The sequence below is a fragment of the Eucalyptus grandis genome, chromosome 3 (assembly GCF_016545825.1).
Source record: "Eucalyptus grandis isolate ANBG69807.140 chromosome 3, ASM1654582v1, whole genome shotgun sequence".
Taxonomy (NCBI): domain Eukaryota; kingdom Viridiplantae; phylum Streptophyta; class Magnoliopsida; order Myrtales; family Myrtaceae; genus Eucalyptus; species Eucalyptus grandis.
In genome coordinates this window covers 13652184-13674873 of record NC_052614.1, presented here as the reverse complement: position 1 = coordinate 13674873, position 22690 = coordinate 13652184, and the positions used below count along the sequence as shown (strand labels likewise).

General features: G+C 40.8%; 2 protein-coding genes and 1 pseudogene across 2 annotated transcripts; all 3 read left to right on the top strand.

Annotated features, from left to right (window-relative positions):
• Nucleotides 1–3664: 3664 nt before the first annotated feature.
• On the top strand, nucleotides 3665–7595 carry LOC120291660 (annotated as a pseudogene).
• A 3503-nt stretch (nucleotides 7596–11098) lies between these two features.
• LOC104439072 (thebaine 6-O-demethylase-like) lies at nucleotides 11099–12047 on the top strand. Its single transcript, XM_039309326.1, has 3 exons — nucleotides 11099–11362; nucleotides 11451–11594; nucleotides 11715–12047. The coding sequence occupies exons 1-3, from the start codon at nucleotides 11099–11101 to the stop codon at nucleotides 12045–12047; spliced, it is 741 nt and encodes a 246-aa protein (XP_039165260.1).
• A 4418-nt stretch (nucleotides 12048–16465) lies between these two features.
• On the top strand, nucleotides 16466–21673 carry LOC104423299 (protein phosphatase 2C and cyclic nucleotide-binding/kinase domain-containing protein). Its single transcript, XM_039309325.1, is given in 11 exon segments — nucleotides 16466–16588; nucleotides 17171–17418; nucleotides 19583–20215; nucleotides 20393–20480; nucleotides 20562–20651; nucleotides 20815–21037; nucleotides 21040–21074; nucleotides 21192–21257; nucleotides 21376–21478; nucleotides 21481–21496; nucleotides 21661–21673. Coding segments are annotated over 11 exon segments (1638 nt in total).
• Nucleotides 21674–22690: the final 1017 nt, after the last annotated feature.

Here is a 22690-nt window from a genome sequence, read left to right as displayed (position 1 = left end):
GACCTTGCTTGATCACAACAAGCTGATTGCCAGCTACTACCATGTCTAGCGACCAGCCAATGAAGAAGAAAAATAATAAAAAGAAAGAAAAAGAAAAAAAAAAAAGAAAAGAAAAAGAATAAAAATAATTAAAAATAATTAAAAATTGATTTTTTTAAATAAAAATTTATTAAAAGGGGTGCATGTAAGGAAAAAAAAAAACAAAGCAAAAATAAAAGTAAAAACCGAAAACCGAATTGAATCAAACCGAACTAAATCGGGATTTCAGTTCGGTTTGGTTTCGGTTCGAATTGGATTTCGGTTCGGTTCAATAAATTTCTTTACCGATTCGGTTTGGTTCGGTTTAATTTTTTGAAAAATCGAACCGAAACGAACCATTTACACCCTAGTGGCAATGCATTAAATATTTCTTGGATTTAAATAACCTGTATGGTGAGTGATTGGTGTAACGTCTCTTTACAAAGAAAAAGAAAAGTACATGATTCGAACCCAACGCATGTGGTTTGTAGGAAAGTCAACGGTTACGAAGAACGACAAATACCCATGTGATCATTGAAACATATATTCGAAAAAAGGATATATTCACTAAAAGTCTTAAAACTTGTTATGAAAGTGTAATTGAGTTCTAAAACTTATAAAAAAATATAATTAAGTTTTAAAACTCGTCAAATTAGTGCAATTGAGTATTTCCGTTAATTTCGTCCAATTAGAATAACAAAAAATGCTAACGTATTTTTTTTTTTTTTTATATTTCCCTCTCCTACGTGGCAATGACATGGCTAAGACATGTAACACTAGGCTAAAATGATGTTGTTTTGAATATAATTCTAATTTTTTAATCATAAGATTAAATTAATAAAATAGGAAATATTAAAAAAACACAAAAGAGTAAAGGCAAGGACGGAGGCCCTTGCCGCTAGCCACCTAGTTGTCGAAAAGGGCTGGTGGGGGCTTGACAAGGGTCGAACGGGGTTCTTGGAGCCTTGGCCGGGGTTGATAGGTGAGGGTCGCAACCTTTCACCCAAATCTAAAGCCCTTGCCCAGCTATGGTGGCCCTCGATGAAGGTTGCCAACCCTTGGCAAGGATTGCTAGCCCTTGGAATGGTCTGCGACCCTCGCCAAGGGCCACCATAGTTGCGCAAGAGTTGACGACCCTCACCTACGGATGGTGAGGGTCACGGGCCCCGGCCAAGGCCCCGGTGACCCCGGTGGTCCTTGTTGAGCCCTTGCCGGCCCTTGTCGACGATGAGGCCGATGGCCGTAAGGGCCTCTACCCTTGCCTAGAGCATATATATATATATATTTGTCTTTTGAAATACTTATTTTATTTTATTAATATTTCGGTTAAATAAATTAGAATTTAATCTACCTCATTGTTACTTATGAGAGAGAAAGTACTAAGAAAAACCACGTCAGCATTTTTCGATAATCTAAATTGACCGAGTCAACCGAAAGATTTGATTGTACAAATTTGACAAATTTTAAGATTTGATTGCACTTTTTATAAGTTTCTAAATTTTTTAAATTTATGATAAGTTTTAGAACTTTCAATGTATATGTCCTAAAAAAAAAAAGTGTGCACTTTGTTTCCTAGGCTGGCGCTTAAAGTCAACCTTGTTGTGCTTGGCCGAAACGCTAAAGTCAACAGCTAAGAGGACACGCTGCTGACATTTCTTCTATAAAACAGTACTTTGCGCCAATTCATCCCATAAAAAAATAAATAAACAACGTCTGTAATCAAATTCCATACTGTAGTCCACATTCAATGCCTCGTTTCCTAGGTTGGCGCGCAAAATCAACATTGTTGTGCTTGGCCGAAATGCTTAAGTGAAGAGCTAAGAGAAGACGCTGCTGACATTTCTTCTATACAACAGCACTTTGCGACATTTCTTCCCATCGAATTGTGACTAGTCGCGGTAGAATACTCTTAAAAAATTTGACTATCCTTTCGTTTGGTGGGCGATCGGCATTATATAGTTGAGTGAAGAACTGAGGCGGAAGAGATCAGACGGCGAGGGGAACAGAGAAAGAGGCAAAGATGCGGGGAAGGCGTGACCTTGAACGCACGCTGCCGGTGCCGAGCGTGCGGGCTGGTGAGGCAGCAGCGGCCGGACGCTCTGCCCCCCAGGTACCTCCGTGATGACATGGTGGTGGCTGATCACCATCGCGAGTCATTGCGGGACTTGCCTCGCATCGACACAGGGAAGCTGATGGACCTTGCTTCCCGATCCACCGAGCTCCGAAACCTTGACTCGCTGTCGTGAATGGGGTCTTTTCTTGGTGCGGTTTCGACTTGATCATAAGCTTAAATACATGTAGTCTTCTGTCTATTGATGTTGCAATACCTGCTCTTTTTCCTGCATAATCTCTCTCAAACTAAAGGACTTATTTTACTAGTGGGACAGTAAAATACCCGATCATAGGTCCTCCGCTTGTAGTCACCACCCCATCGCCGGTGGGGTGGTGGCAATGGCCATAGCGACCCTTGCCCAGATCGGGATAGGGTCACCGCCTTCTCTCTGTTCGCAAGTGCCGGCAACCTTGCTGGCCATCACGGCCACCCCACCAATGATGGAGCGGTGGCCACGGGTGGAAGGTTTGCTTTTCTGTTCCTTTAAATTTCATCTTTTAAAATTTTTAATCTAATTTTATTAAAATGTAGGTTAATATAGTTACTGATTGAAGAAATAGAAGAAATCTTTTTTTATTTATTTATTGTATTGCGTCTTAAATAAAAGAAAGGGTTAGTCACTTTTTCAGCTTTGATCGATAGATATCAAAAGGGTAGCACTCCGTTTTTTGGGCGAAATAAAAGATATGTCGATCGAGCGTAAACGTAACAAATACAAAGAAGGGGCATTGTTCGCCTAGTAGCGCCACCGAAAACACCACTTCCCAACCGACTTGCACGTGTTAAACATGCAGTCGGCATTTATCGCTCAAGGATAGCGTTATGAAAACCTTATATTCGCGATGAGCTGGACGAGAAGAAACTCTCATGTTCGGTTCTTGAGCATATTTTATTTCATAACAATTAAGGGCAATATAATCCTTACGTAAGGGCCATTCCATAAATCTTTACTGAATGTGATATTGGATGGGTTCCTTTATTTAGAGCTTCCATTTGATTTCTCAATTTTTTTGCTCATGTGAATGGGGTTGTATGTAAAATAGCAGGATTGATGAACCATGGAGTGTCGGATGAAGGGATGAGGATGACGAAGGAGAACGTGCGAGGTTTCTTCGAACTGCCCCACCATGAGAAGCGAAGTCAGCCCAGGCCCGGAAGTCTCGAAGGTTACGGGCAGGCTTTCGTGACCTACCACGAGCAGAAGCTGGACTGGAACGACATGATCTTCCTCAAATGCCATCCTCCGCATGCGAGAAATCTCGATCTATGGCCACGAAATCCACCCGAATTCAGGTCATACGGCTTCCATTCTTTTCGATTACGTTATGTCTATGCATTTCTAGTTAGCTGAATTAAGCAGATGTTGATTGCGAATGCTTAATCGATCGATCAGGATGGCACTGGAGAAATACGGCGAAGATATGAGGAAACCGGCGAGGCGGTAGCGAAGTATATTGGAATGGCGTTGGGAATTCATGAAGAGGAACTGGACCTGTTGGCGAAAAGTTTCGGCGAAGGGTCGTGCCAGTCGGGATGACTTACTACCCAGCGTGCCCGGAACCCGAGAGAGCAGTAGGCATGACGCCGCATGCTGACGCCACGGGGATCACCCTGTTGACGGAGTGCGGCAACGTCGCTGGCCTTCAGGTCCTTAGAAAGGACAACTGCTGGGTCACGATTCCGCCTGTTCCCGGCACCATCGTCGTGAATTTAGGCCAAATCATGGAGGTTTACAGCAATGGCACGTATAGAGCACCCGATCACGAGTGGTGGTGAACAAAGAGAAGGAGAGGGTGTCCATAGCAACCTTTTGCAATCCCAGCCCGTCTCTTCCGGTTGGACCTTCTCCACAGCTCCTCGCAGCCACCGGGCTCCCCCCTATCTTCCAAACCCTCTCCAGCTCTGAAGAATTTATGCAGCGCTTCTATAGCCGCAAGCTTCTTGATGCGGTTCCTTTCATTGACAGCCTCAAGCTGTAGACGCTGAACTGATGTGTTCATCCTTTTCATCTTCTTCTTGGATCGTGAGTCGTGAAGATGCTTTGAGGTTGCTCCCCCTATCCTGACATTTCAATAAGACAGTAGAAGTTTCAGATTGCAGGAGGATCTGAGTGAGGAGCTGAATTCCCATTGGGAACACGCCGCTCTAGGAAGCGCTTCCGTGGCCTTCTCTGGTCTTCAATCTTAATCTGTGAACTTCTTTGCGTCTCTAGGTTAATATTAAATTTCATTTCGCTGTTTTCAACATTTCGTTGATTATATCTACCACGTCATCCGTAGGTCAAATCTATATTGTATTATCTTCGCGTCTGCATTCTACGTTCTCCTCAGAAGTCTACGTGATGTTGTCGCCGGAGGGAGAGACGGTCAGCTTGTTTTCATACGTGCACTAGCGTAATAGCCCCAATTGACATTCCTCTTCATTTTCGGAACCAAATTATAAAAAATGAAAAATTACATCCCACCGCAATGTTGCCGGGAGAACACAGTTTGGCATCCTCGCCTTTCCAACGAATTGGTGGCGAGTCGCTGGTGATGTTGGCGCTATGGCAGGTCAGGCGATGGCAAAGGTGGTTTTTTCGGGCGAAAATGCATTTTCCATTTCATTTAAGTAGATAAAGTGAAGGAACAATCCAAATGGGCTTCAACACACAAAACATCCAAAAGGGGCGTGGCGCGCGCGCGCTGCAAACCCAGCATTGAGGAAGAGCTCCGTGATATCTTGCTTTAGCGATCTAATCCGCTGCTTTATTTTGGGACCTAGAGCAGTGGGCTAAACATAAAAAAGTCATACAAGAAAGCGTGGCCCGACAATCTTTGGCAAGTACTTCCAACATCCCAAGGAGTTTGGTCTTCACACGTGACTGACTGAACTAAAGAAAAATCGTCAGACTCCAGTTCCACAGAGACTTCTCTGCCCATGTTCTCTCTTCTCCAATCTTTCATAAAGCGCAAGCCTTCAAGCAGCGCAAGGGCTTCCGCATGAAGAGGCGATTGAGCCCGAATTAGACAAGCGAATCCTCCCGTGAGCTTCCCTGAGGCGTCTTGGCACACACCGGCGATTGCATAGTTTTTTTATTTATTTATTGGTCGAAGGTGATTGCACACTTAGTAGAGCCAAAAATGAAGGCTGCGTCCGGGGCTGGTTGCTGTTCTTGTAGCTTAGGGCGCGTTTAGTAACGTTTTTATTCGGATGAATAATTTTTGAATAGAAATAGTATTTTGTTTTCTATTCCCGGGAAAAACTTATGAGTATAAGAACGCGCTTGGTAACTGCACAAAATTTCTACTCCCAAGAAAGAACCGCGTTTGGTAAAATTATATAATTTTGTTGTTTCTTTTAGTTTTATAATATTTTTATTATATTAACTTGATTTCTTGAAGTTCTCAGACCGTTGGAAGTCAACTATCAGTCACAAATGATAATTAGTCCAAAAAGTCCTTAACAAAATTCTGTCATCACAGGTATAACAAGCCACTCTAGGCATCTGTTCGAGCCGTCACTAATGGAACTCTGTGGGCTCTGAAGAGAGAAGATTTTCGAGAGATTCTTATGTCAGAATTTACCAATCTGTCATCATTGAAGTTGCTTAGGTCTGTGGATCTTCTATCGAGGTTAACCATATTGTAGCTTAGTCATGTTGCAGATTCTCTTTCTGAAGTCTCCTTCTCTGATGGGCAAACAATATTTGATATGGTAAAGATTGCTTTTGTTGCAGACTTATGTTCATCATGGCTGTGTCTGCTCTCTTCGTATGTCTCTGCTAAACTTCTTTTGTAGAATGAAGGTCCATCCGGGCTATATATCGTCCAGAAGGGACTAGTGAAGATCACTCTCAACCCTGAGATGATTAAGGGTCCTAATATCTGCAGTCTCAAATGTGATTATGTAGAGGATGAGGATAATCGAGAGAGCAGTCCAAAGATATCATTGGAGAAGAATGAAGCAAGTTATTTTGGTGAATGGGTGCTTCTTGGTGAAGAAGTTGGTTCAGTTAGTGCAGTTGCCATTGGTGATGTCAAATGTGCCATTTTGGCGAAGGAAAAGTTTGACTCTGTGGTGGGTCCTCTTGCAAAACTATCTCAGGATTATCAGAAGTGAGTTGTGAAATTATATTCGGCTGTCATATCTTGTTTTGGAAGTTCACTGATTCATATTAAATGAAAGGGGCATAACTTCTACGGGATAGAAACTGTCAATTTGAATTTATATATATCTTTATTTGTCTGATAAAATTCACTCCTTTTTCTGACAGTTGATATTCAATGATTCAGGGAAAGGGATCATACTCCAGACTTCATCAATGACACTACTGAAAATACCCATGTTTCTGCCTTAGATAAAGTTGACCTCTCTAGCTTGGTATGGAAATTGCTCCTCTCCTAAAAAAGTTAAGTAATTGATAGAAATTGTTTCTTAGATTATTCTTTTTTATCTATGTAGGAGTGGAAGAAGTGCTTGTACTCTACTGACTGCGGTGAGCTTGGGCTTGTACTTCTAAATGAATCAGGTTAGTGTGTTTGTCTACATTATGTCACGACTTCACTCTTTGGCTCTAGATGGCCCATGTCTTTAGTGTTGGTTTCCACTTTGTCCAGATTGACCAATATATGAGATCTTGAAAATTTTCATTAATGACATTGTGTAAACTTAAAAGTAACTGATAATTTTATCTTGTTCCAGAAAGTTTGCTTAGTTTAAAAAGATTTTCGAAGCAGAAGGTCAAACAACTTGGAAAGGAAGGACGAGTGTTAAGGGAAAAGAATTTGATGAAGAATATAAGCCCTTCAGCTTGTGTGCCACAAGTTTTATGCACTTTTGCTGATAGAAGAGAAGCTGGCATACTGCTAAATACCTGTCTTGCGTGTCCTTTGGCTTCGATACTACACACACCACTAGATGATCCATCTGCAAGGTTCTGCGCTCCATTGTAAATGCCTTGGAAGTGCTCCACAAGGTTGGCCGTTTCTTTAAAAACACCAGCTTCTATATTTTTATTTACTTCTTTCATATCCTAATTTGTTTATTGAAGTTGTCAAATATCATTTTCACTGTACTTTCTGTCTAATTTCAGAACGGTGTTCTCTACAGAGCTGTGTCTCCTGATGTTCTAATGCTGGACCAATCAGGATATATACAGGTTAGTGTTGTCAGCAAGTTTTTCTGGGGAAATTTTGCTCTTAAATTACCGGCTGAAGATAATCTCATGTTCTTTCATTAAAGGAGTGGTTTTGGAATTTTATTGCATTTTCGCATAGGTGGTAGACTTCAGATTTGGGAAGAAGTTGTCTGGTGAGAGAGCATTTACCATATGTGGAATGACGGACTATTTAGCACCAGAAGTTGTCCAGGGAAGAGGCCATGGTTTCCCTGCCGATTGGTACATACTTAACTTATATTAGGTCTTCAATAGATGCTCAATCTGGCCTGATAATCGGAATTTTGTGAAGAAGCCTCTTTTGATTTGGTTTTATTTGAATATTATTGATGCTTGTTGCGAACAATAGCACTCTACTCTTGCTGTTACTCAACTGAACTTCGCAGTGTTCGTGCCTGATGTGACACTGGGACTCTCTGGGCTGCCTAGTCTTGGATTTGGTATGCTTGTCCCACGTCGTTTTATTTGTTCAAAAGTTCATAATGGTCACAGTGGCATGGTGATTGCACAATGGAAGATGTCTCCAAGCTATCAAGTTATTCGACCAAAAAAGAAAAAGCTATCAAATTGAGCAGGATAGTTCAAATCTGAATACTACATACTTCATCCGATAAAATTTATAGCAGAATGATACCTTGATCTAATGAAGCTATAGGCAAATGTTTTGGCAAATTTAGTTCTATTGGCAATGAATTAAGTTATGATGGTGATTGCAGAACTCGAATGAGGAAGAGATTTCTCTTGATCTGTAGTTAAGGGAGGAAATATACAATTTGCACAGTTCTATTGCTGTGATATCCTGACTTTCCAGTCATGATTTCAATTGGATAAGTTGGCCTTTTCATCGGCACGATTATAGTTTTTTTCTCGGAGTTGGCCATTCATGAGATAACTGAGACCTATCAGGTGAAGCCGTTAAGGGATTTTGAATGCAATAGACTTGATGATTCGGTCAGGAATCGACTGCTCGACCGTGCTAGTTTGCAAGGGTCATTGCGACACAATTAAAAATCGATCAGAGATGGGGGATAGGTTGATTCGACTGAGATAGTGATCAAAGTGTGGGTGATTCCACCTGATTGCAAAATTCTCTTCGAACGACACTAAACCGATTTTCTACTGTTTTGGGTACCCTTTGTTCGTATTTGAAATCTTGAGATTTTCACAGCTACTGAGAGTTTTCAATGTGTCGAATGGGTTCATTGTGGTTTGAAGAAAATCGACCATGGGTCAATTGCACTAAAAATTCTTGAGAGCTACCCGGTAGGTAAAGTTACACTAAAAGTGCGTTTGATTGAAAATAACTGCGAATTTGAATTTGATTTCAGAAATTTGAAGTTCTGTCGTGTCATGAGTCATTCTGAGAACGTTAACTCACCTTTTGATGAAATTCCGGTGCGTTCGGGATTTTTACGGAAAACCGGGTCAGACGATACGGAAAATGAACGGAAATTCAGATTGGCCGATTTGAAGAGACTTTTGACATCTGGTGCAAGTGAATCGGTGAATGGAAGTCGTTTGGGCTTTTTCCGATTTCAAATTGGACCTCAATTGAATTTATTCGTCCAGAAAATCAGATACCGAGAAAAAAATCAAATGGAAGTTGGTTTCGAAGAAAATTCGTGGGATTAAAGGACCGTTTTCAATTGGATTTCGAATGTTGTATAGCTTCAATCCAGCTTTCATCAATTAAAGCTTATTCTATACTTTTGGGTTCTTTTTCATAAATAAGAGCCACAGCGCTAGACTCTTCATGCTTTTTGGATCTTGTATGGATTCTTTCATCAATATTACCAATGATGAGTTCTTTGGGATGACTAGACTTGTGCTTCCGGTTGCTGGTTGGTCGATTGACTGCTGAACTTCTTCTTCAATTGATTCTTCAATATTCGTTCATTGTTATCCTTTTATAGTCTGAGCTGCTTCAGGGGAAGTAGACTTTGTAGAGTCTGGAGTAGGTTCAAATTCTTTAGGTTGAGTTTGGATCGATTGATTTTGTCGAGTCTTGAAATTTGACATTCATTGACTCTTCCACAGACTGAGTCTTCTTGTTGTATACTCTGTAAGCTTTGCTGGATGTTGAATATCCAAGGAAGATTCATTCGTCTGATTTTCTTCAAATTTACCAATTCGATCATTTGCTTTTTCAAGACAAAACATTTGTAATCAAATACACGAAAATAAGAAACAATTGGCTTTTTCCTTTGAACAACTCATAGGGGTTTTCTCCAGAATAGGTCTTAAGAATATTCTGTTAATAATATAACAAGCTGTAGAAACTGCTTCAGCTAAAAAACGAGAAGAAATATTGCTTTCAATTAAAAGAGTTCTAGCCATTTCTTGCAAAGATCTATTCTTCATTTCCACAACTCCATTCTGTTTGGGAGTGTATGGAGAGGAGAACATATGCTGAAATCCAGATTCATCACAAAATTTTGTAAAATCATGATTTTCAAATTCACCTCCAGGATCTGTTCTTATACTCGAGATAACATACCATTTTTCATTTTGAACCTTTTTAGCAAACTTTTCAAAGTAAGAGAAGGTTTCAGACTTGCCAAGAAATATACCCAAGTGAATCGTGAGTAATCATCCACAATTACCATGCAGTATTTCTTACCTCCAATGCTTTGCGTTACGGTTGGTCCAAAAAGATCCATATGCGAAGCTGCAGTACACGGTTAGTGGAAACTTGATTTATTGGTTTAAAGGAATTTCTTACCTGTTTTCCCAATATACATGGTGTACATAGATCAGACTTTTGATATGATAAATTGGGTAGACCACGAACAAGCTTCTTTGCTGAGATTTTGGCTATTTGCTTCATATTGACGTGCCCAAGCTTTCGTGCCATAAGTTTGCTTCGTCTTGGATTGAGATTAGACATTGTGATTCATCTGGTTTTACATCCAAGAGGTAGATATTTCCATGTCTTCGACCCATGAATGACTGAGTAGAATCTTTACTAATTCCATAACATATTCCCTCTTGAAAGTTGATTTTGAAACCAGTATCACATAGCTGACTAGTACTGAGCAAATTGTAATTGAGCCCTTCCACTAAGGAAACATTGCTGATTTTGAGATTTCCAATCTTTACAGTTCCAAATCCCACAATTTTTCCTTTGCTGTTTCCTCCAAAAGAGACTTTTCTACCATTTACTCGAACAAGCTTTATGAAGTAATTTCAGTCTCCTGTCATGTGTCTTGAGCATCCACTATCCATATACCATTTTACCTTTTTCTTGATAGTGACCTGCATTTAAAAAAGAAACTCAAACCTTCTTTGGTACCCATATTTTCTTGGGTCCATTAGTGTTAGTATGGTATGCGGTTTTTGCCCATACCTTTTTAACAGTTTCCAAATCATAGGACATTCTTTTTCAAAATGATCTGCACTTTGTTGCATTTTGAGCATATGAGAGCATTGCGACCTACTGGTTTTACAAAGATTATTTTAAAATGATTTTTGTAAGCATCTCTTAATGGGTCTTTGTTTGATTCTTTCCTTCACCTCAGGAAAATCAATTAAAGGAATGGTTTCAGCAATCATTCCCAAACCAGATTTATTAAAATAAGGTCTTTGAACAGAGAGAATTTTTTTCTAGTTTCTCAGATTTTTGTACGACACGAACCATTGTCATTGAAAAATAGAAGGATCACGATAGTATCTCCATGGGAATGGGGTTTAATTTGGAAAAGCATAAGATTGTGATTTGCGGTGCATTGGAATAATTGAATATTAAATCACCTTTTTATTTAACAGCTTAAGCTATTAAAATAGTCGGTTGTAGCCATACAAAATTTGACATGGTGAATGTGCAGTTAATGAACCATGGAGTGTTGGATGAAGGGATGAGGATGATGAAGGAGAACGTGCAAGGGTTCTTCGATCTGCCCCCACCACGAGAAGCAAAAGTCAGCCCGAAAACCCGGAAGTCTCGAAGGTTACGGGCAGGCTTTCGTCACCTCTCACGACCGGAAGCTGCAGTGGAACGACGCGATCTTCCTCAAATGCCATCCTGCTCATGCGAGAAATCTCGATCTGTGGCCAAAAATTCCCCCGGAATTCAGGTCATTCGGTTTCCATCCTTTCCGTTTATGTCATGTTTGTGCACTTCGAGGTGGCTAAATTAAACAAATGTTAATTGTGAATGCTTAGTCGATCAGGATAGCACTGGAGAAATACATCGAAGATATGAGGAAGCTGGTAGCGGAAGTAGTGAAGTATATTGGAATGGCGTTGGGGATTCATGAAGGCGAATTGGATCTGTTGACGAAAAGTTTCGGAGAAGGGAAATACGAGGTCAGGATGAATTACTACCCAGCATGCCCGTAACCTGAGAGAGCAATAGGCCTGTTGCCACATGCCGACATCTCGGGGATCACCCTGTTGACGGAGTGTGGCGACATCCCTGGCCTTCAGGTCCTTAGCAAGGACAACTGCTGGGTCACGGTTCCACCCGTTCCCGGCGGCATCGTCGTGAATTTAGGTCAAATCATGGAGGTTTACAGCAATGCCACGTACAGAGCGCCGGATCACAGATCAGTGGTGAACAAAGAGAAGGAGAGGGTGTCCATAGCAACCTTTTGCTATCCCAGCCCGTCTGTTCCGGTCGGACCTTCTCCCAGCTCCTCGCAGCCACCGGACTCCCCCCTATCTACCAAAACCCTCTCGAACTCTGGAGAATTCCTGCAGTGCTTCTTAAGCCACAAGCTTGATGATGCGGTTCCTTTCATCGACACTCTCAAGCTGTAGACACCGAACCGATGTGTTCGTCCTTTTCATCTTCTTCTTGTACTTGTGAGTCGTGAAGATGCTTTCAGGTTGCTCTCCCTATCCCGGCATTTCAATAAGACGGTAGAAGTTTCAGCTTGCGGGAGGATCTGAGTGAGGAGCTGAATTCCCGTCGGGAAGACGCGGCTCTAGGAAGCATTTCGGTGGCCTTTTCCGGTCTTCGCCTTAATCTGTAAACATCTTTGCATATCTATGTTAACATTAACTTTCATTTCGCTGATTTCATGAGAAGTGCATGTGTGAACGCCGCAGAACTCAACATTTTTCAAAATAGCTACCTCCAACTACAGATGTAGCCACTTTTGTTCATTATGTCTAACACGAGGCGAAAGTGCTAATTAAATAAAAAAAATCGATGTTTTCATGACTTGTGCATCTATATTGTATTATCTATTGGAAAAAATAACCATTTGAAATAAAATGAAAATAATATGATTGGTGCTAATTAAATCACAGTTGCGCAAACGTGCTTAGCACGCCTATTAATTAATAATCGCACATCCGCACGCTGGTATTGTGGGTCCCACACTCCAACCTTTTCTTTGAACAGACTAGAAAGCTCATACTTATAAAATGACATATCTCCTCCCAACTTTCCTATGTGAGACAATGAAAAATCACATTTTGTTTGTTTTACAAACAAACAACCAACATTATCTTTGTGTCTGCATTCCACATTCTCCTTGGAAATCTACATGATGTCGTTAGAGTAGGAGATGATTTGATTCTAATCATTCTAATTGCAAGTTAATTGATCTGGTCAATTCATAAGATAAGATATTCGGAATATAGAACATGAAAAGTTATTTTGATTTGATTTTGATTATTCTAATAGAGAGAGCCCGCCGGTTTGTGTCCGCTACAATTGAAAAAAGGGAGAGGGGGCGTCCTCGAACTCAAGTCCTTATTTGAAATTTCCCAAAAATCAAATGAAATTTTAATTTAATCAAATCATGTAAGTCCATCCTAATTAAGTTGTCAAATGAGGTTGTTGTAGGACGCGAATGATAACTATTTTATTCCAGGCCCTATTTCTAGTTAGAAATATATTTTTTGATTTCTATTCTCTAGAGGAATTTCTAAACAAAAATATATGTTTGATTATGATATGAAATTTCTATTCCTCGAATAGAAATTAATTTAATATATCTTCCGAGATATCTCTCCCTCTAGGGCGACTGGCAGGTGATGAGCTTGCATATGGCAAGTGGGCGGCCGACTGGTGGCAAGGGCGAGCGATAAGAAGATTTTGTTTTTTTTTAATTTCTGTTTTTAGAATAGAAAATTACATAATTCCTACTTCTTATTTTTGTTCCTAACCTATTTTTGGGTTATATATTTGTCTCGAAATTGAAAAAAAAAATTGCGCAACTAAATGGATATCTCGTTTCAAACTATAAAAAAAAGAAGAAGAGAAACTTATCCCTCAATCTACAATAGTTAACTGGATTGTCAAATAGGCTCACAACTATGGTAAAATTAGGGCTGTTAAAAACCTAACTGAAAACCGAATCGAACCAAAAAGCTTGTTTTTTTTTTTTTTTTGTTCGATTTTCCTTAAAAATCGATTTTTTTAATTAATTTGGTTTTTATCGATTCGGTTAACCAAACCAAATGGATAAAAAAATCATTTAAGTTTTTCTATGAGATCTTGAAAATTGTTTTTTATTTATTTTTGATTTGATTTGATTTGATTTGATTTTTTTTCCTTTTCGTTTTTTTTTATCCTTCTTCATTGGCTGGTCACCAACCACGGTGGCAACTAGTGACCGGCCAGAGGTGAGCTGGAGCCTCGTTATAGGTCGGCAAGACCAAGCTTGCCCGATGCCAGCGAACTCGAGCCCCACCAGATTCGTCCAGCTAGGCAGGGCTTGAGCCTTGCATAGCTCTCTGGCATTGGGCGAGCTTGACCTTGCTTGATCACAACAAGCTGGTTGCCAGCTACTACCATGTCTAGCGACCAGCCAATGAAGAAGAAAAATAATAAAAAGAAAGAAAAAGAAAAAAAGAAAAGAAAAAGAATAAAAATAATTAAAAATAATTAAAAATTGATTTTTTTAAATAAAAATTTATTAAAAGGGGTGCATGTAAGGAAAAAAAAAAAAACAAAGCAAAAATAAAAGTAAAAACCGAAAACCCGAATTGAATCAAACCGAACTAAATCGGGATTTCAGTTCGGTTTGGTTTCGGTTCGAATTGGATTTCGGTTCGGTTCAATAAATTTCTTTACCGATTCGGTTTGGTTCGGTTTAATTTTTGAAAATCGAACCGAAACGAACCATTTACACCCTAGTGGCAATGCATTAAATATTTCTTGGATTTAAATAACCTGTATGGTGAGTGATTGGTGTAACGTCTCTTTACAAAGAAAAAGAAAAGTACATGATTCGAACCCAACGCATGTGGTTTGTAGGAAAGTCAACGGTTACGAAGAACTGGCAAATACCCATGTGATCATTGAAACATATATTCGAAAAAAGGATATATTCACTAAAAGTCTTAAAACTTGTTATGAAAGTGTAATTGAGTTCTAAAACTTATAAAAAATATAATTAAGTTTTAAAACTCGTCAAATTAGTGCAATTGAGTATTTCCGTTAATTTCGTCCAATTAGAATAACAAAAAATGCTAACGTATTTTTTTTTTTTAATATTTCCCCTCTCCTACGTGGCAATGACATGGCTAAGACATGTAACACTAGGCTAAAATGATGTTGTTTTGAATATAATTCTAATTTTTTAATCATAAGATTAAATTAATAAAATAGGAAATATTAAAAAAACACAAAAAGAGTAAAGGCAAGGACGGAGGCCCTTGCCGCTAGCCACCTAGTTGTCGAAAAGGGCTGGTGGGGGCTTGACAAGGGTCGAACGGGGTTGCTGGAGCCTTGGCCAGGGTTGATAGGTGAGGGTCGCAACCTTTCACCCAAATCTAAAGCCCTTGCCCAGCTATGGTGGCCCTCGATGAAGGTTGCCAACCCTTGGCAAGGATTGCTAGCCCTTGGAATGGTCTGGCGACCCTCGCCAAGGGCCACCATAGTTGCGCAAGAGTTGACGACCCTCACCTACGGATGGTGAGGGTCACGGGCCCTGGCCAAGGCCCCGGTGACCCCCGGTGGTCCTTGTTGAGCCCTTGCCGGCCCTTGTCGACGATGAGGCCGATGGCCGTAAGGGCCTCTGCCCTTGCCTAGAGCATATATATATATATATATTGTCTTTTGAAATACTTATTTTATTTTATTAATATTTCGGTTAAATAAATTAGAATTTAATCTACCTCATTGTTACTTATGAGAGAGAAAGTACTAAGAAAAACCACGTCAGCATTTTTCGATAATCTAAATTGACCGAGTCAACCGAAAGATTTGATTGTACAAATTTGACAAATTTTAAGATTTGATTGCACTTTTTATAAGTTTCTAAATTTTTTTAAATTTATGATAAGTTTTAGAACTTTCAATGTATATGTCCTAAAAAAAAAAAAAGTGTACACTTTGTTTCCCAGTGCTGGCGCTCAAAGTCAACCTTGTTGTGCTTGGCCGAACGCTAAAGTCAACAGCTAAGAGGACACGCTGCTGACATTTCTTCTATAAAACAGTACTTTGCGCCAATTCATCCCATAAAAAAATAAATAAACAACGTCTGTAATCAAATTCCATACTGTAGTCCACATTCAATGCCTCGTTTCCTAGGTTGGCGCGCAAAATCAACATTGTTGTGCTTGGCCGAAATGCTTAAGTGAAGAGCTAAGAGAAGACGCTGCTGACATTTCTTCTATACAACAGCACTTTGCGACATTTCTTCCCATCGAATTGTGACTAGTCGCGGTAGAATACTCTTAAAAATTTGACTATCCTTTCGTTTGGTGGGCGATCGGCATTATATAGTTGAGTGAAGAACGAGGCGGAAGAGATCGGACGGCGAGGGAACAGAGAAAGAGGCAAAGATGCGGGGAAGGGCGTGACCTTGAACCGCACGCTGCCGGTGCCGAGCGTGCGGGAGCTGGTGAGGCAGCAGCGGCCGGACGCTCGCCCCCGAGGTACCTCCGTGATGACATGGTGGTGGCTGATCACCATCGCGAGTCATTGCAGGACTTGCCTCGCATCGACCAGGGAAGCTGATGGACCTTGCTTCCCGATCCACCGAGCTCCGAAACCTTGACTCGCCCGTCGTGAATGGGGTCTTTTCTTGGTGCGGTTTCGACTTGATCATAAGCTTAAATACATGTAGTCTTCTGTCTATTGATGTTGCAATACCTGCTCTTTTTCCTGCATAATCTCTCTCAAACTAAAGGACTTATTTTACTAGTGGGACAGTAAAATACCCGATCATAGGTCCTCCGCTTGTAGTCACCACCCCATCGCCGGTGGGGTGGTGGCAATGGCCATAGCGACCCTTGCCCAGATCTGGGATAGGGTCACTGCCTTCTCTCTGTTCTGGCAAGTGCCGGCAACCTTGCTGGCCATCACGGCCACCCCACCAATGATGGAGCGGTGGCCACAGGTGGAAGGTTTGCTTTTCTGTTCCTTTAAATTTCATCTTTTAAAATTTTTAATCTAATTTTATTAAAATGTAGGTTAATATAGTTACTGATTGAAGAAATAGAAGAAATCTTTTTTTTTTATTTATTGTATTGCGTCTTAAATAAAAGAAAGGGTTAGTCACTTTTTCAGCTTTGATCGATAGATATCAAAAGGGTAGCACTCCGTTTTTTGGGCAAAATAAAAGATATGTCGATCGAGCGTAAACGTAACAAATACAAAGAAGGGGCATTGTTCGCCTAGTAGCGCCACCGAAAACACCACTTCCCAACCGACTTGCACGTGTTAAACATGCAGTCGGCATTTATCGCTCAAGGATAGCGTTATGAAAACCTTATATTCGCGATGAGCTGGACGAGAAGAAACTCTCATGTTCGGTTCTGAGCATATTTTATTTCATAACAATTAAGGGCAATATAATCCTTACGTAAGGGCCATTCCATAAATCTTTACTGAATGTGATATTGGATGGGTTCCTTTATTTAGAGCTTCCATTTGATTTCTCAAATTTTTTTTGCTCATGTGAATGGGGTTGTATGTGCAGTTGGTGAACCATGGAGTGTCGGATGAAGGGATGAGGATGACGAAGGAGAACGTGCGAGGTTTCTTCGAACTGCCCCACCATGAGAAGCAGAAGTCAGCCCGGAGGCCCGGAAGTCTCGAAGGTTACGGGCAGGCTTTCGTGACCTACCACGAGCAGAAGCTGGACTGGAACGACATGATCTTCCTCAAATGCCATCCTCCGCATGCGAGAAATCTCGATCTATGGCCACGAAATCCACCCGAATTCAGGTCATACGGCTTCCATTCTTTTCGATTACGTTATGTCTATGCATTTCTAGTTAGCTGAATTAAGCAGATGTTGATTGCGAATGCTTAATCGATCGATCGGCATGGCACTTTGGAGAAATACGGCGAAGATATGAGGAAACGGCAGAGGTGGTAGCGAAGTATATTGGAATGGCGTTGGGAATTCATGAAGAGGAACTGGACTGTTGGCGAAAAGTTTCGGCGAAGGGTCGTGCCAGTCGGGATGACTTACTACCCAGCGTGCCCGGAACCCGAGAGAGCAGTAGGCATGACGCCGCATGCGACGCCACGGGGATCACCCCGTTGACGGAGTGCGGCAACGTCGCTGGCCTTCAGGTCCTTAGAAAGGACAACTGCTGGGTCACGCCCCTGTTCCCGGCACCATCGTCGTGAATTTAGGCCAAATCATGGAGGTTTACAGCAATGGCACGTATAGAGCACCCGATCACAGAGTGGTGGTGAACAAAGAGAAGGAGAGGGTGTCCATAGCAACCTTTTGCAATCCCAGCCCGTCTCTTCCGGTTGGACCTTCTCCACAGCTCCTCGCAGCCACCGGGCTCCCCTATCTTCCAAACCCTCTCCAGCTCTGAAGAATTTATGCAGCGCTTCTATAGCCGCAAGCTTCTTGATGCGGTTCCTTTCATTGACAGCCTCAAGCTGTAGACGCTGAACTGATGTGTTCATCCTTTTCATCTTCTTCTTGGATCGTGAGTCGTGAAGATGCTTTGAGGTTGCTCCCCCTATCCTGACATTTCAATAAGACAGTAGAAGTTTCAGATTGCAGGAGGATCTGAGTGAGGAGCTGAATTCCCATTGGGAACACGCCGCTCTAGGAAGCGCTTCCGTGGCCTTCTCTGGTCTTCAATCTTAATCTGTGAACTTCTTTGCGTCTCTAGGTTAATATTAAATTTCATTTCGCTGTTTTCAACATTTCGTTGATTATATCTACCACGTCATCCGTAGGTCAAATCTATATTGTATTATCTTCGCGTCTGCATTCTACGTTCTCCTCAGAAGTCTACGTGATGTTGTCGCCGGAGGGAGAGACGGTCAGCTTGTTTTCATACGTGCACTAGCGTAATAGCCCCAATTGACATTCCTCTTCATTTTCGGAACCAAATTATAAAAAATGAAAAATTACATCCCACCGCAATGTTGCCGGGAGAACACAGTTTGGCATCCTCGCCTTTCCAACGAATTGGTGGCGAGTCGCTGGTGATGTTGGCGCTATGGCAGGTCAGGCGATGGCAAAGGTGGTTTTTTCGGGCGAAAATGCATTTTCCATTTCATTTAAGTAGATAAAGTGAAGGAACAATCCAAATGGGCTTCAACACACAAAACATCCAAAAGGGGCGTGGCGCGCGCGCTGTGCAAACCCAGCATTGAGGAAGAGCTCCGTGATATCTTGCTTTAGCGATCTAATCCGCTGCTTTATTTTGGGACCTAGAGCAGTGGGCTAAACATAAAAAGTCATACAAGAAAGCGTGGCCCGACAATCTTTGGCAAGTACTTCCAACATCCCAAGGAGTTTGGTCTTCACACGTGACTGACTGAACTAAAGAAAAATCGTCAGACTCCAGTTCCACAGAGACTTCTCTGCCCATGTTCTCTCTTCTCCAATCTTTCATAAAGCGCAAGCCTTCAAGCAGCGCAAGGGCTTCCGCATGAAGAGGCGATTGAGCCCGAATTAGACAAGCGAATCCTCCCGTGAGCTTCCCTGAGGCGTCTTGGCACACACCGGCGATTGCATAGTTTTTTTATTTATTTATTGGTCGAAGGTGATTGCACACTTAGTAGAGCCAAAAATGAAGGCTGCGTCCGGGGCTGGTTGCTGTTCTTGTAGCTTAGGGCGCGTTTAGTAACGTTTTTATTCGATGAATAATTTTTGAATAGAAATAGTATTTTGTTTTCTATTCCGGGAAAAACTTATGAGTATAAGAACGCGCTTGGTAACTGCACAAAATTTCTACTCCCAAGAAAGAACCGCGTTTGGTAAAATTATATAATTTTGTTGTTTCTTTTAGTTTTATAATATTTTTATTATATTAACTTGATTTCTTGAAGTTCTCAGACCGTTGGAAGTCAACTATCAGTCACAAATGATAATTAGTCCAAAAAAGTCCTTAACAAAATTCTGTCATCACAGGTATAACAAGCCACTCTAGGCATCTGTTCGAGCCGTCACTAATGGAACTCTGTGGGCTCTGAAGAGAGAAGATTTTCGAGAGATTCTTATGTCAGAATTTACCAATCTGTCATCATTGAAGTTGCTTAGGTCTGTGGATCTTCTATCGAGGTTAACCATATTGTAGCTTAGTCATGTTGCAGATTCTCTTTCTGAAGTCTCCTTCTCTGATGGGCAAACAATATTTGATATGGTAAAGATTGCTTTTGTTGCAGACTTATGTTCATCATGGCTGTGTCTGCTCTCTTCGTATGTCTCTGCTAAACTTCTTTTGTAGAATGAAGGTCCATCCGGGCTATATATCGTCCAGAAGGGACTAGTGAAGATCACTCTCAACCCTGAGATGATTAAGGGTCCTAATATCTGCAGTCTCAAATGTGATTATGTAGAGGATGAGGATAATCGAGAGAGCAGTCCAAAGATATCATTGGAGAAGAATGAAGCAAGTTATTTTGGTGAATGGGTGCTTCTTGGTGAAGAAGTTGGTTCAGTTAGTGCAGTTGCCATTGGTGATGTCAAATGTGCCATTTTGGCGAAGGAAAAGTTTGACTCTGTGGTGGGTCCTCTTGCAAAACTATCTCAGGATTATCAGAAGTGAGTTGTGAAATTATATTCGGCTGTCATATCTTGTTTTGGAAGTTCACTGATTCATATTAAATGAAAGGGGCATAACTTCTACGGGATAGAAACTGTCAATTTGAATTTATATATATCTTTATTTGTCTGATAAAATTCACTCCTTTTTCTGACAGTTGATATTCAATGATTCAGGGAAAGGGATCATACTCCAGACTTCATCAATGACACTACTGAAAATACCCATGTTTCTGCCTTAGATAAAGTTGACCTCTCTAGCTTGGTATGGAAATTGCTCCTCTCCTAAAAAAGTTAAGTAATTGATAGAAATTGTTTCTTAGATTATTCTTTTTTATCTATGTAGGAGTGGAAGAAGTGCTTGTACTCTACTGACTGCGGTGAGCTTGGGCTTGTACTTCTAAATGAATCAGGTTAGTGTGTTTGTCTACATTATGTCACGACTTCACTCTTTGGCTCTAGATGGCCCATGTCTTTAGTGTTGGTTTCCACTTTGTCCAGATTGACCAATATATGAGATCTTGAAAATTTTCATTAATGACATTGTGTAAACTTAAAAGTAACTGATAATTTTATCTTGTTCCAGAAAGTTTGCTTAGTTTAAAAGATTTTCGAAGCAGAAGGTCAAACAACTTGGAAAGGAAGGACGAGTGTTAAGGGAAAAGAATTTGATGAAGAATATAAGCCCTTCAGCTTGTGTGCCACAAGTTTTATGCACTTTTGCTGATAGAAGAGAAGCTGGCATACTGCTAAATACCTGTCTTGCGTGTCCTTTGGCTTCGATACTACACACACCACTAGATGATCCATCTGCAAGGTTCTGCGCTCCATTGTAAATGCCTTGGAAGTGCTCCACAAGGTTGGCCGTTTCTTTAAAAACACCAGCTTCTATATTTTTATTTACTTCTTTCATATCCTAATTTGTTTATTGAAGTTGTCAAATATCATTTTCACTGTACTTTCTGTCTAATTTCAGAACGGTGTTCTCTACAGAGCTGTGTCTCCTGATGTTCTAATGCTGGACCAATCAGGATATATACAGGTTAGTGTTGTCAGCAAGTTTTTCTGGGGAAATTTTGCTCTTAAATTACCGGCTGAAGATAATCTCATGTTCTTTCATTAAAGGAGTGGTTTTGGAATTTTATTGCATTTTCGCATAGGTGGTAGACTTCAGATTTGGGAAGAAGTTGTCTGGTGAGAGAGCATTTACCATATGTGGAATGACGGACTATTTAGCACCAGAAGTTGTCCAGGGAAGAGGCCATGGTTTCCTGCCGATTGGTACATACTTAACTTATATTAGGTCTTCAATAGATGCTCAATCTGGCCTGATAATCGGAATTTTGTGAAGAAGCCTCTTTTGATTTGGTTTTATTTGAATATTATTGATGCTTGTTGCGAACAATAGCACTCTACTCTTGCTGTTACTCAACTGAACTTCGCAGTGTTCGTGCCTGATGTGACACTGGGACTCTCTGGGCTGCCTAGTCTTGGATTTGGTATGCTTGTCCCACGTCGTTTTATTTGTTCAAAAGTTCATAATGGTCACAGTGGCATGGTGATTGCACAATGGAAGATGTCTCCAAGCTATCAAGTTATTCGACCAAAAAAGAAAAAGCTATCAAATTGAGCAGGATAGTTCAAATCTGAATACTACATACTTCATCCGATAAAATTTATAGCAGAATGATACCTTGATCTAATGAAGCTATAGGCAAATGTTTTGGCAAATTTAGTTCTATTGGCAATGAATTAAGTTATGATGGTGATTGCAGAACTCGAATGAGGAAGAGATTTCTCTTGATCTGTAGTTAAGGGAGGAAATATACAATTTGCACAGTTCTATTGCTGTGATATCCTGCCTTTCCAGTCATGATTTCAATTGGATAAGTTGGCCTTTTCATCGGCACGATTATAGTTTTTTTCTCGGAGTTGGCCATTCATGAGATAACCGAGACCTATCAGGTGTGAAGCCGTTAAGGGATTTTGAATGCAATAGACTTGATGATTCGGTCGGGAATCGATTGCTCGACCGTGCTAGTTTGCAAGGGTCATTGCGACACAATTAAAAATCGATCGAGATGGGGGATAGGTTGATTCGACTGAGATAGTGATCAAAGTGTGGGTGATTCCACCTGATTGCAAAATTCTCTTCGAACGACACTAAACCGATTTTCTACTGTTTTGGGTACCCTTTGTTCGTATTTGAAATCTTGAGATTTTCACAGCTACGAGAGTTTTCAATGTGTCGAATGGGTTCATTGTGGTTTGAAGAAAATCGACCATGGGTCAATTGCACTAAAAATTCTTGAGAGCTACCCGGTAGGTAAAGTTACACTAAAAGTGCGTTTGATTGAAAATAACTGCGAATTTGAATTTGATTTCAGAAATTTGAAGTTCTGTCGTGTCATGAGTCATTCGAGAACGTTAACTCACCTTTTGATGAAATTCCGGTGCGTTCGGGATTTTTACGGA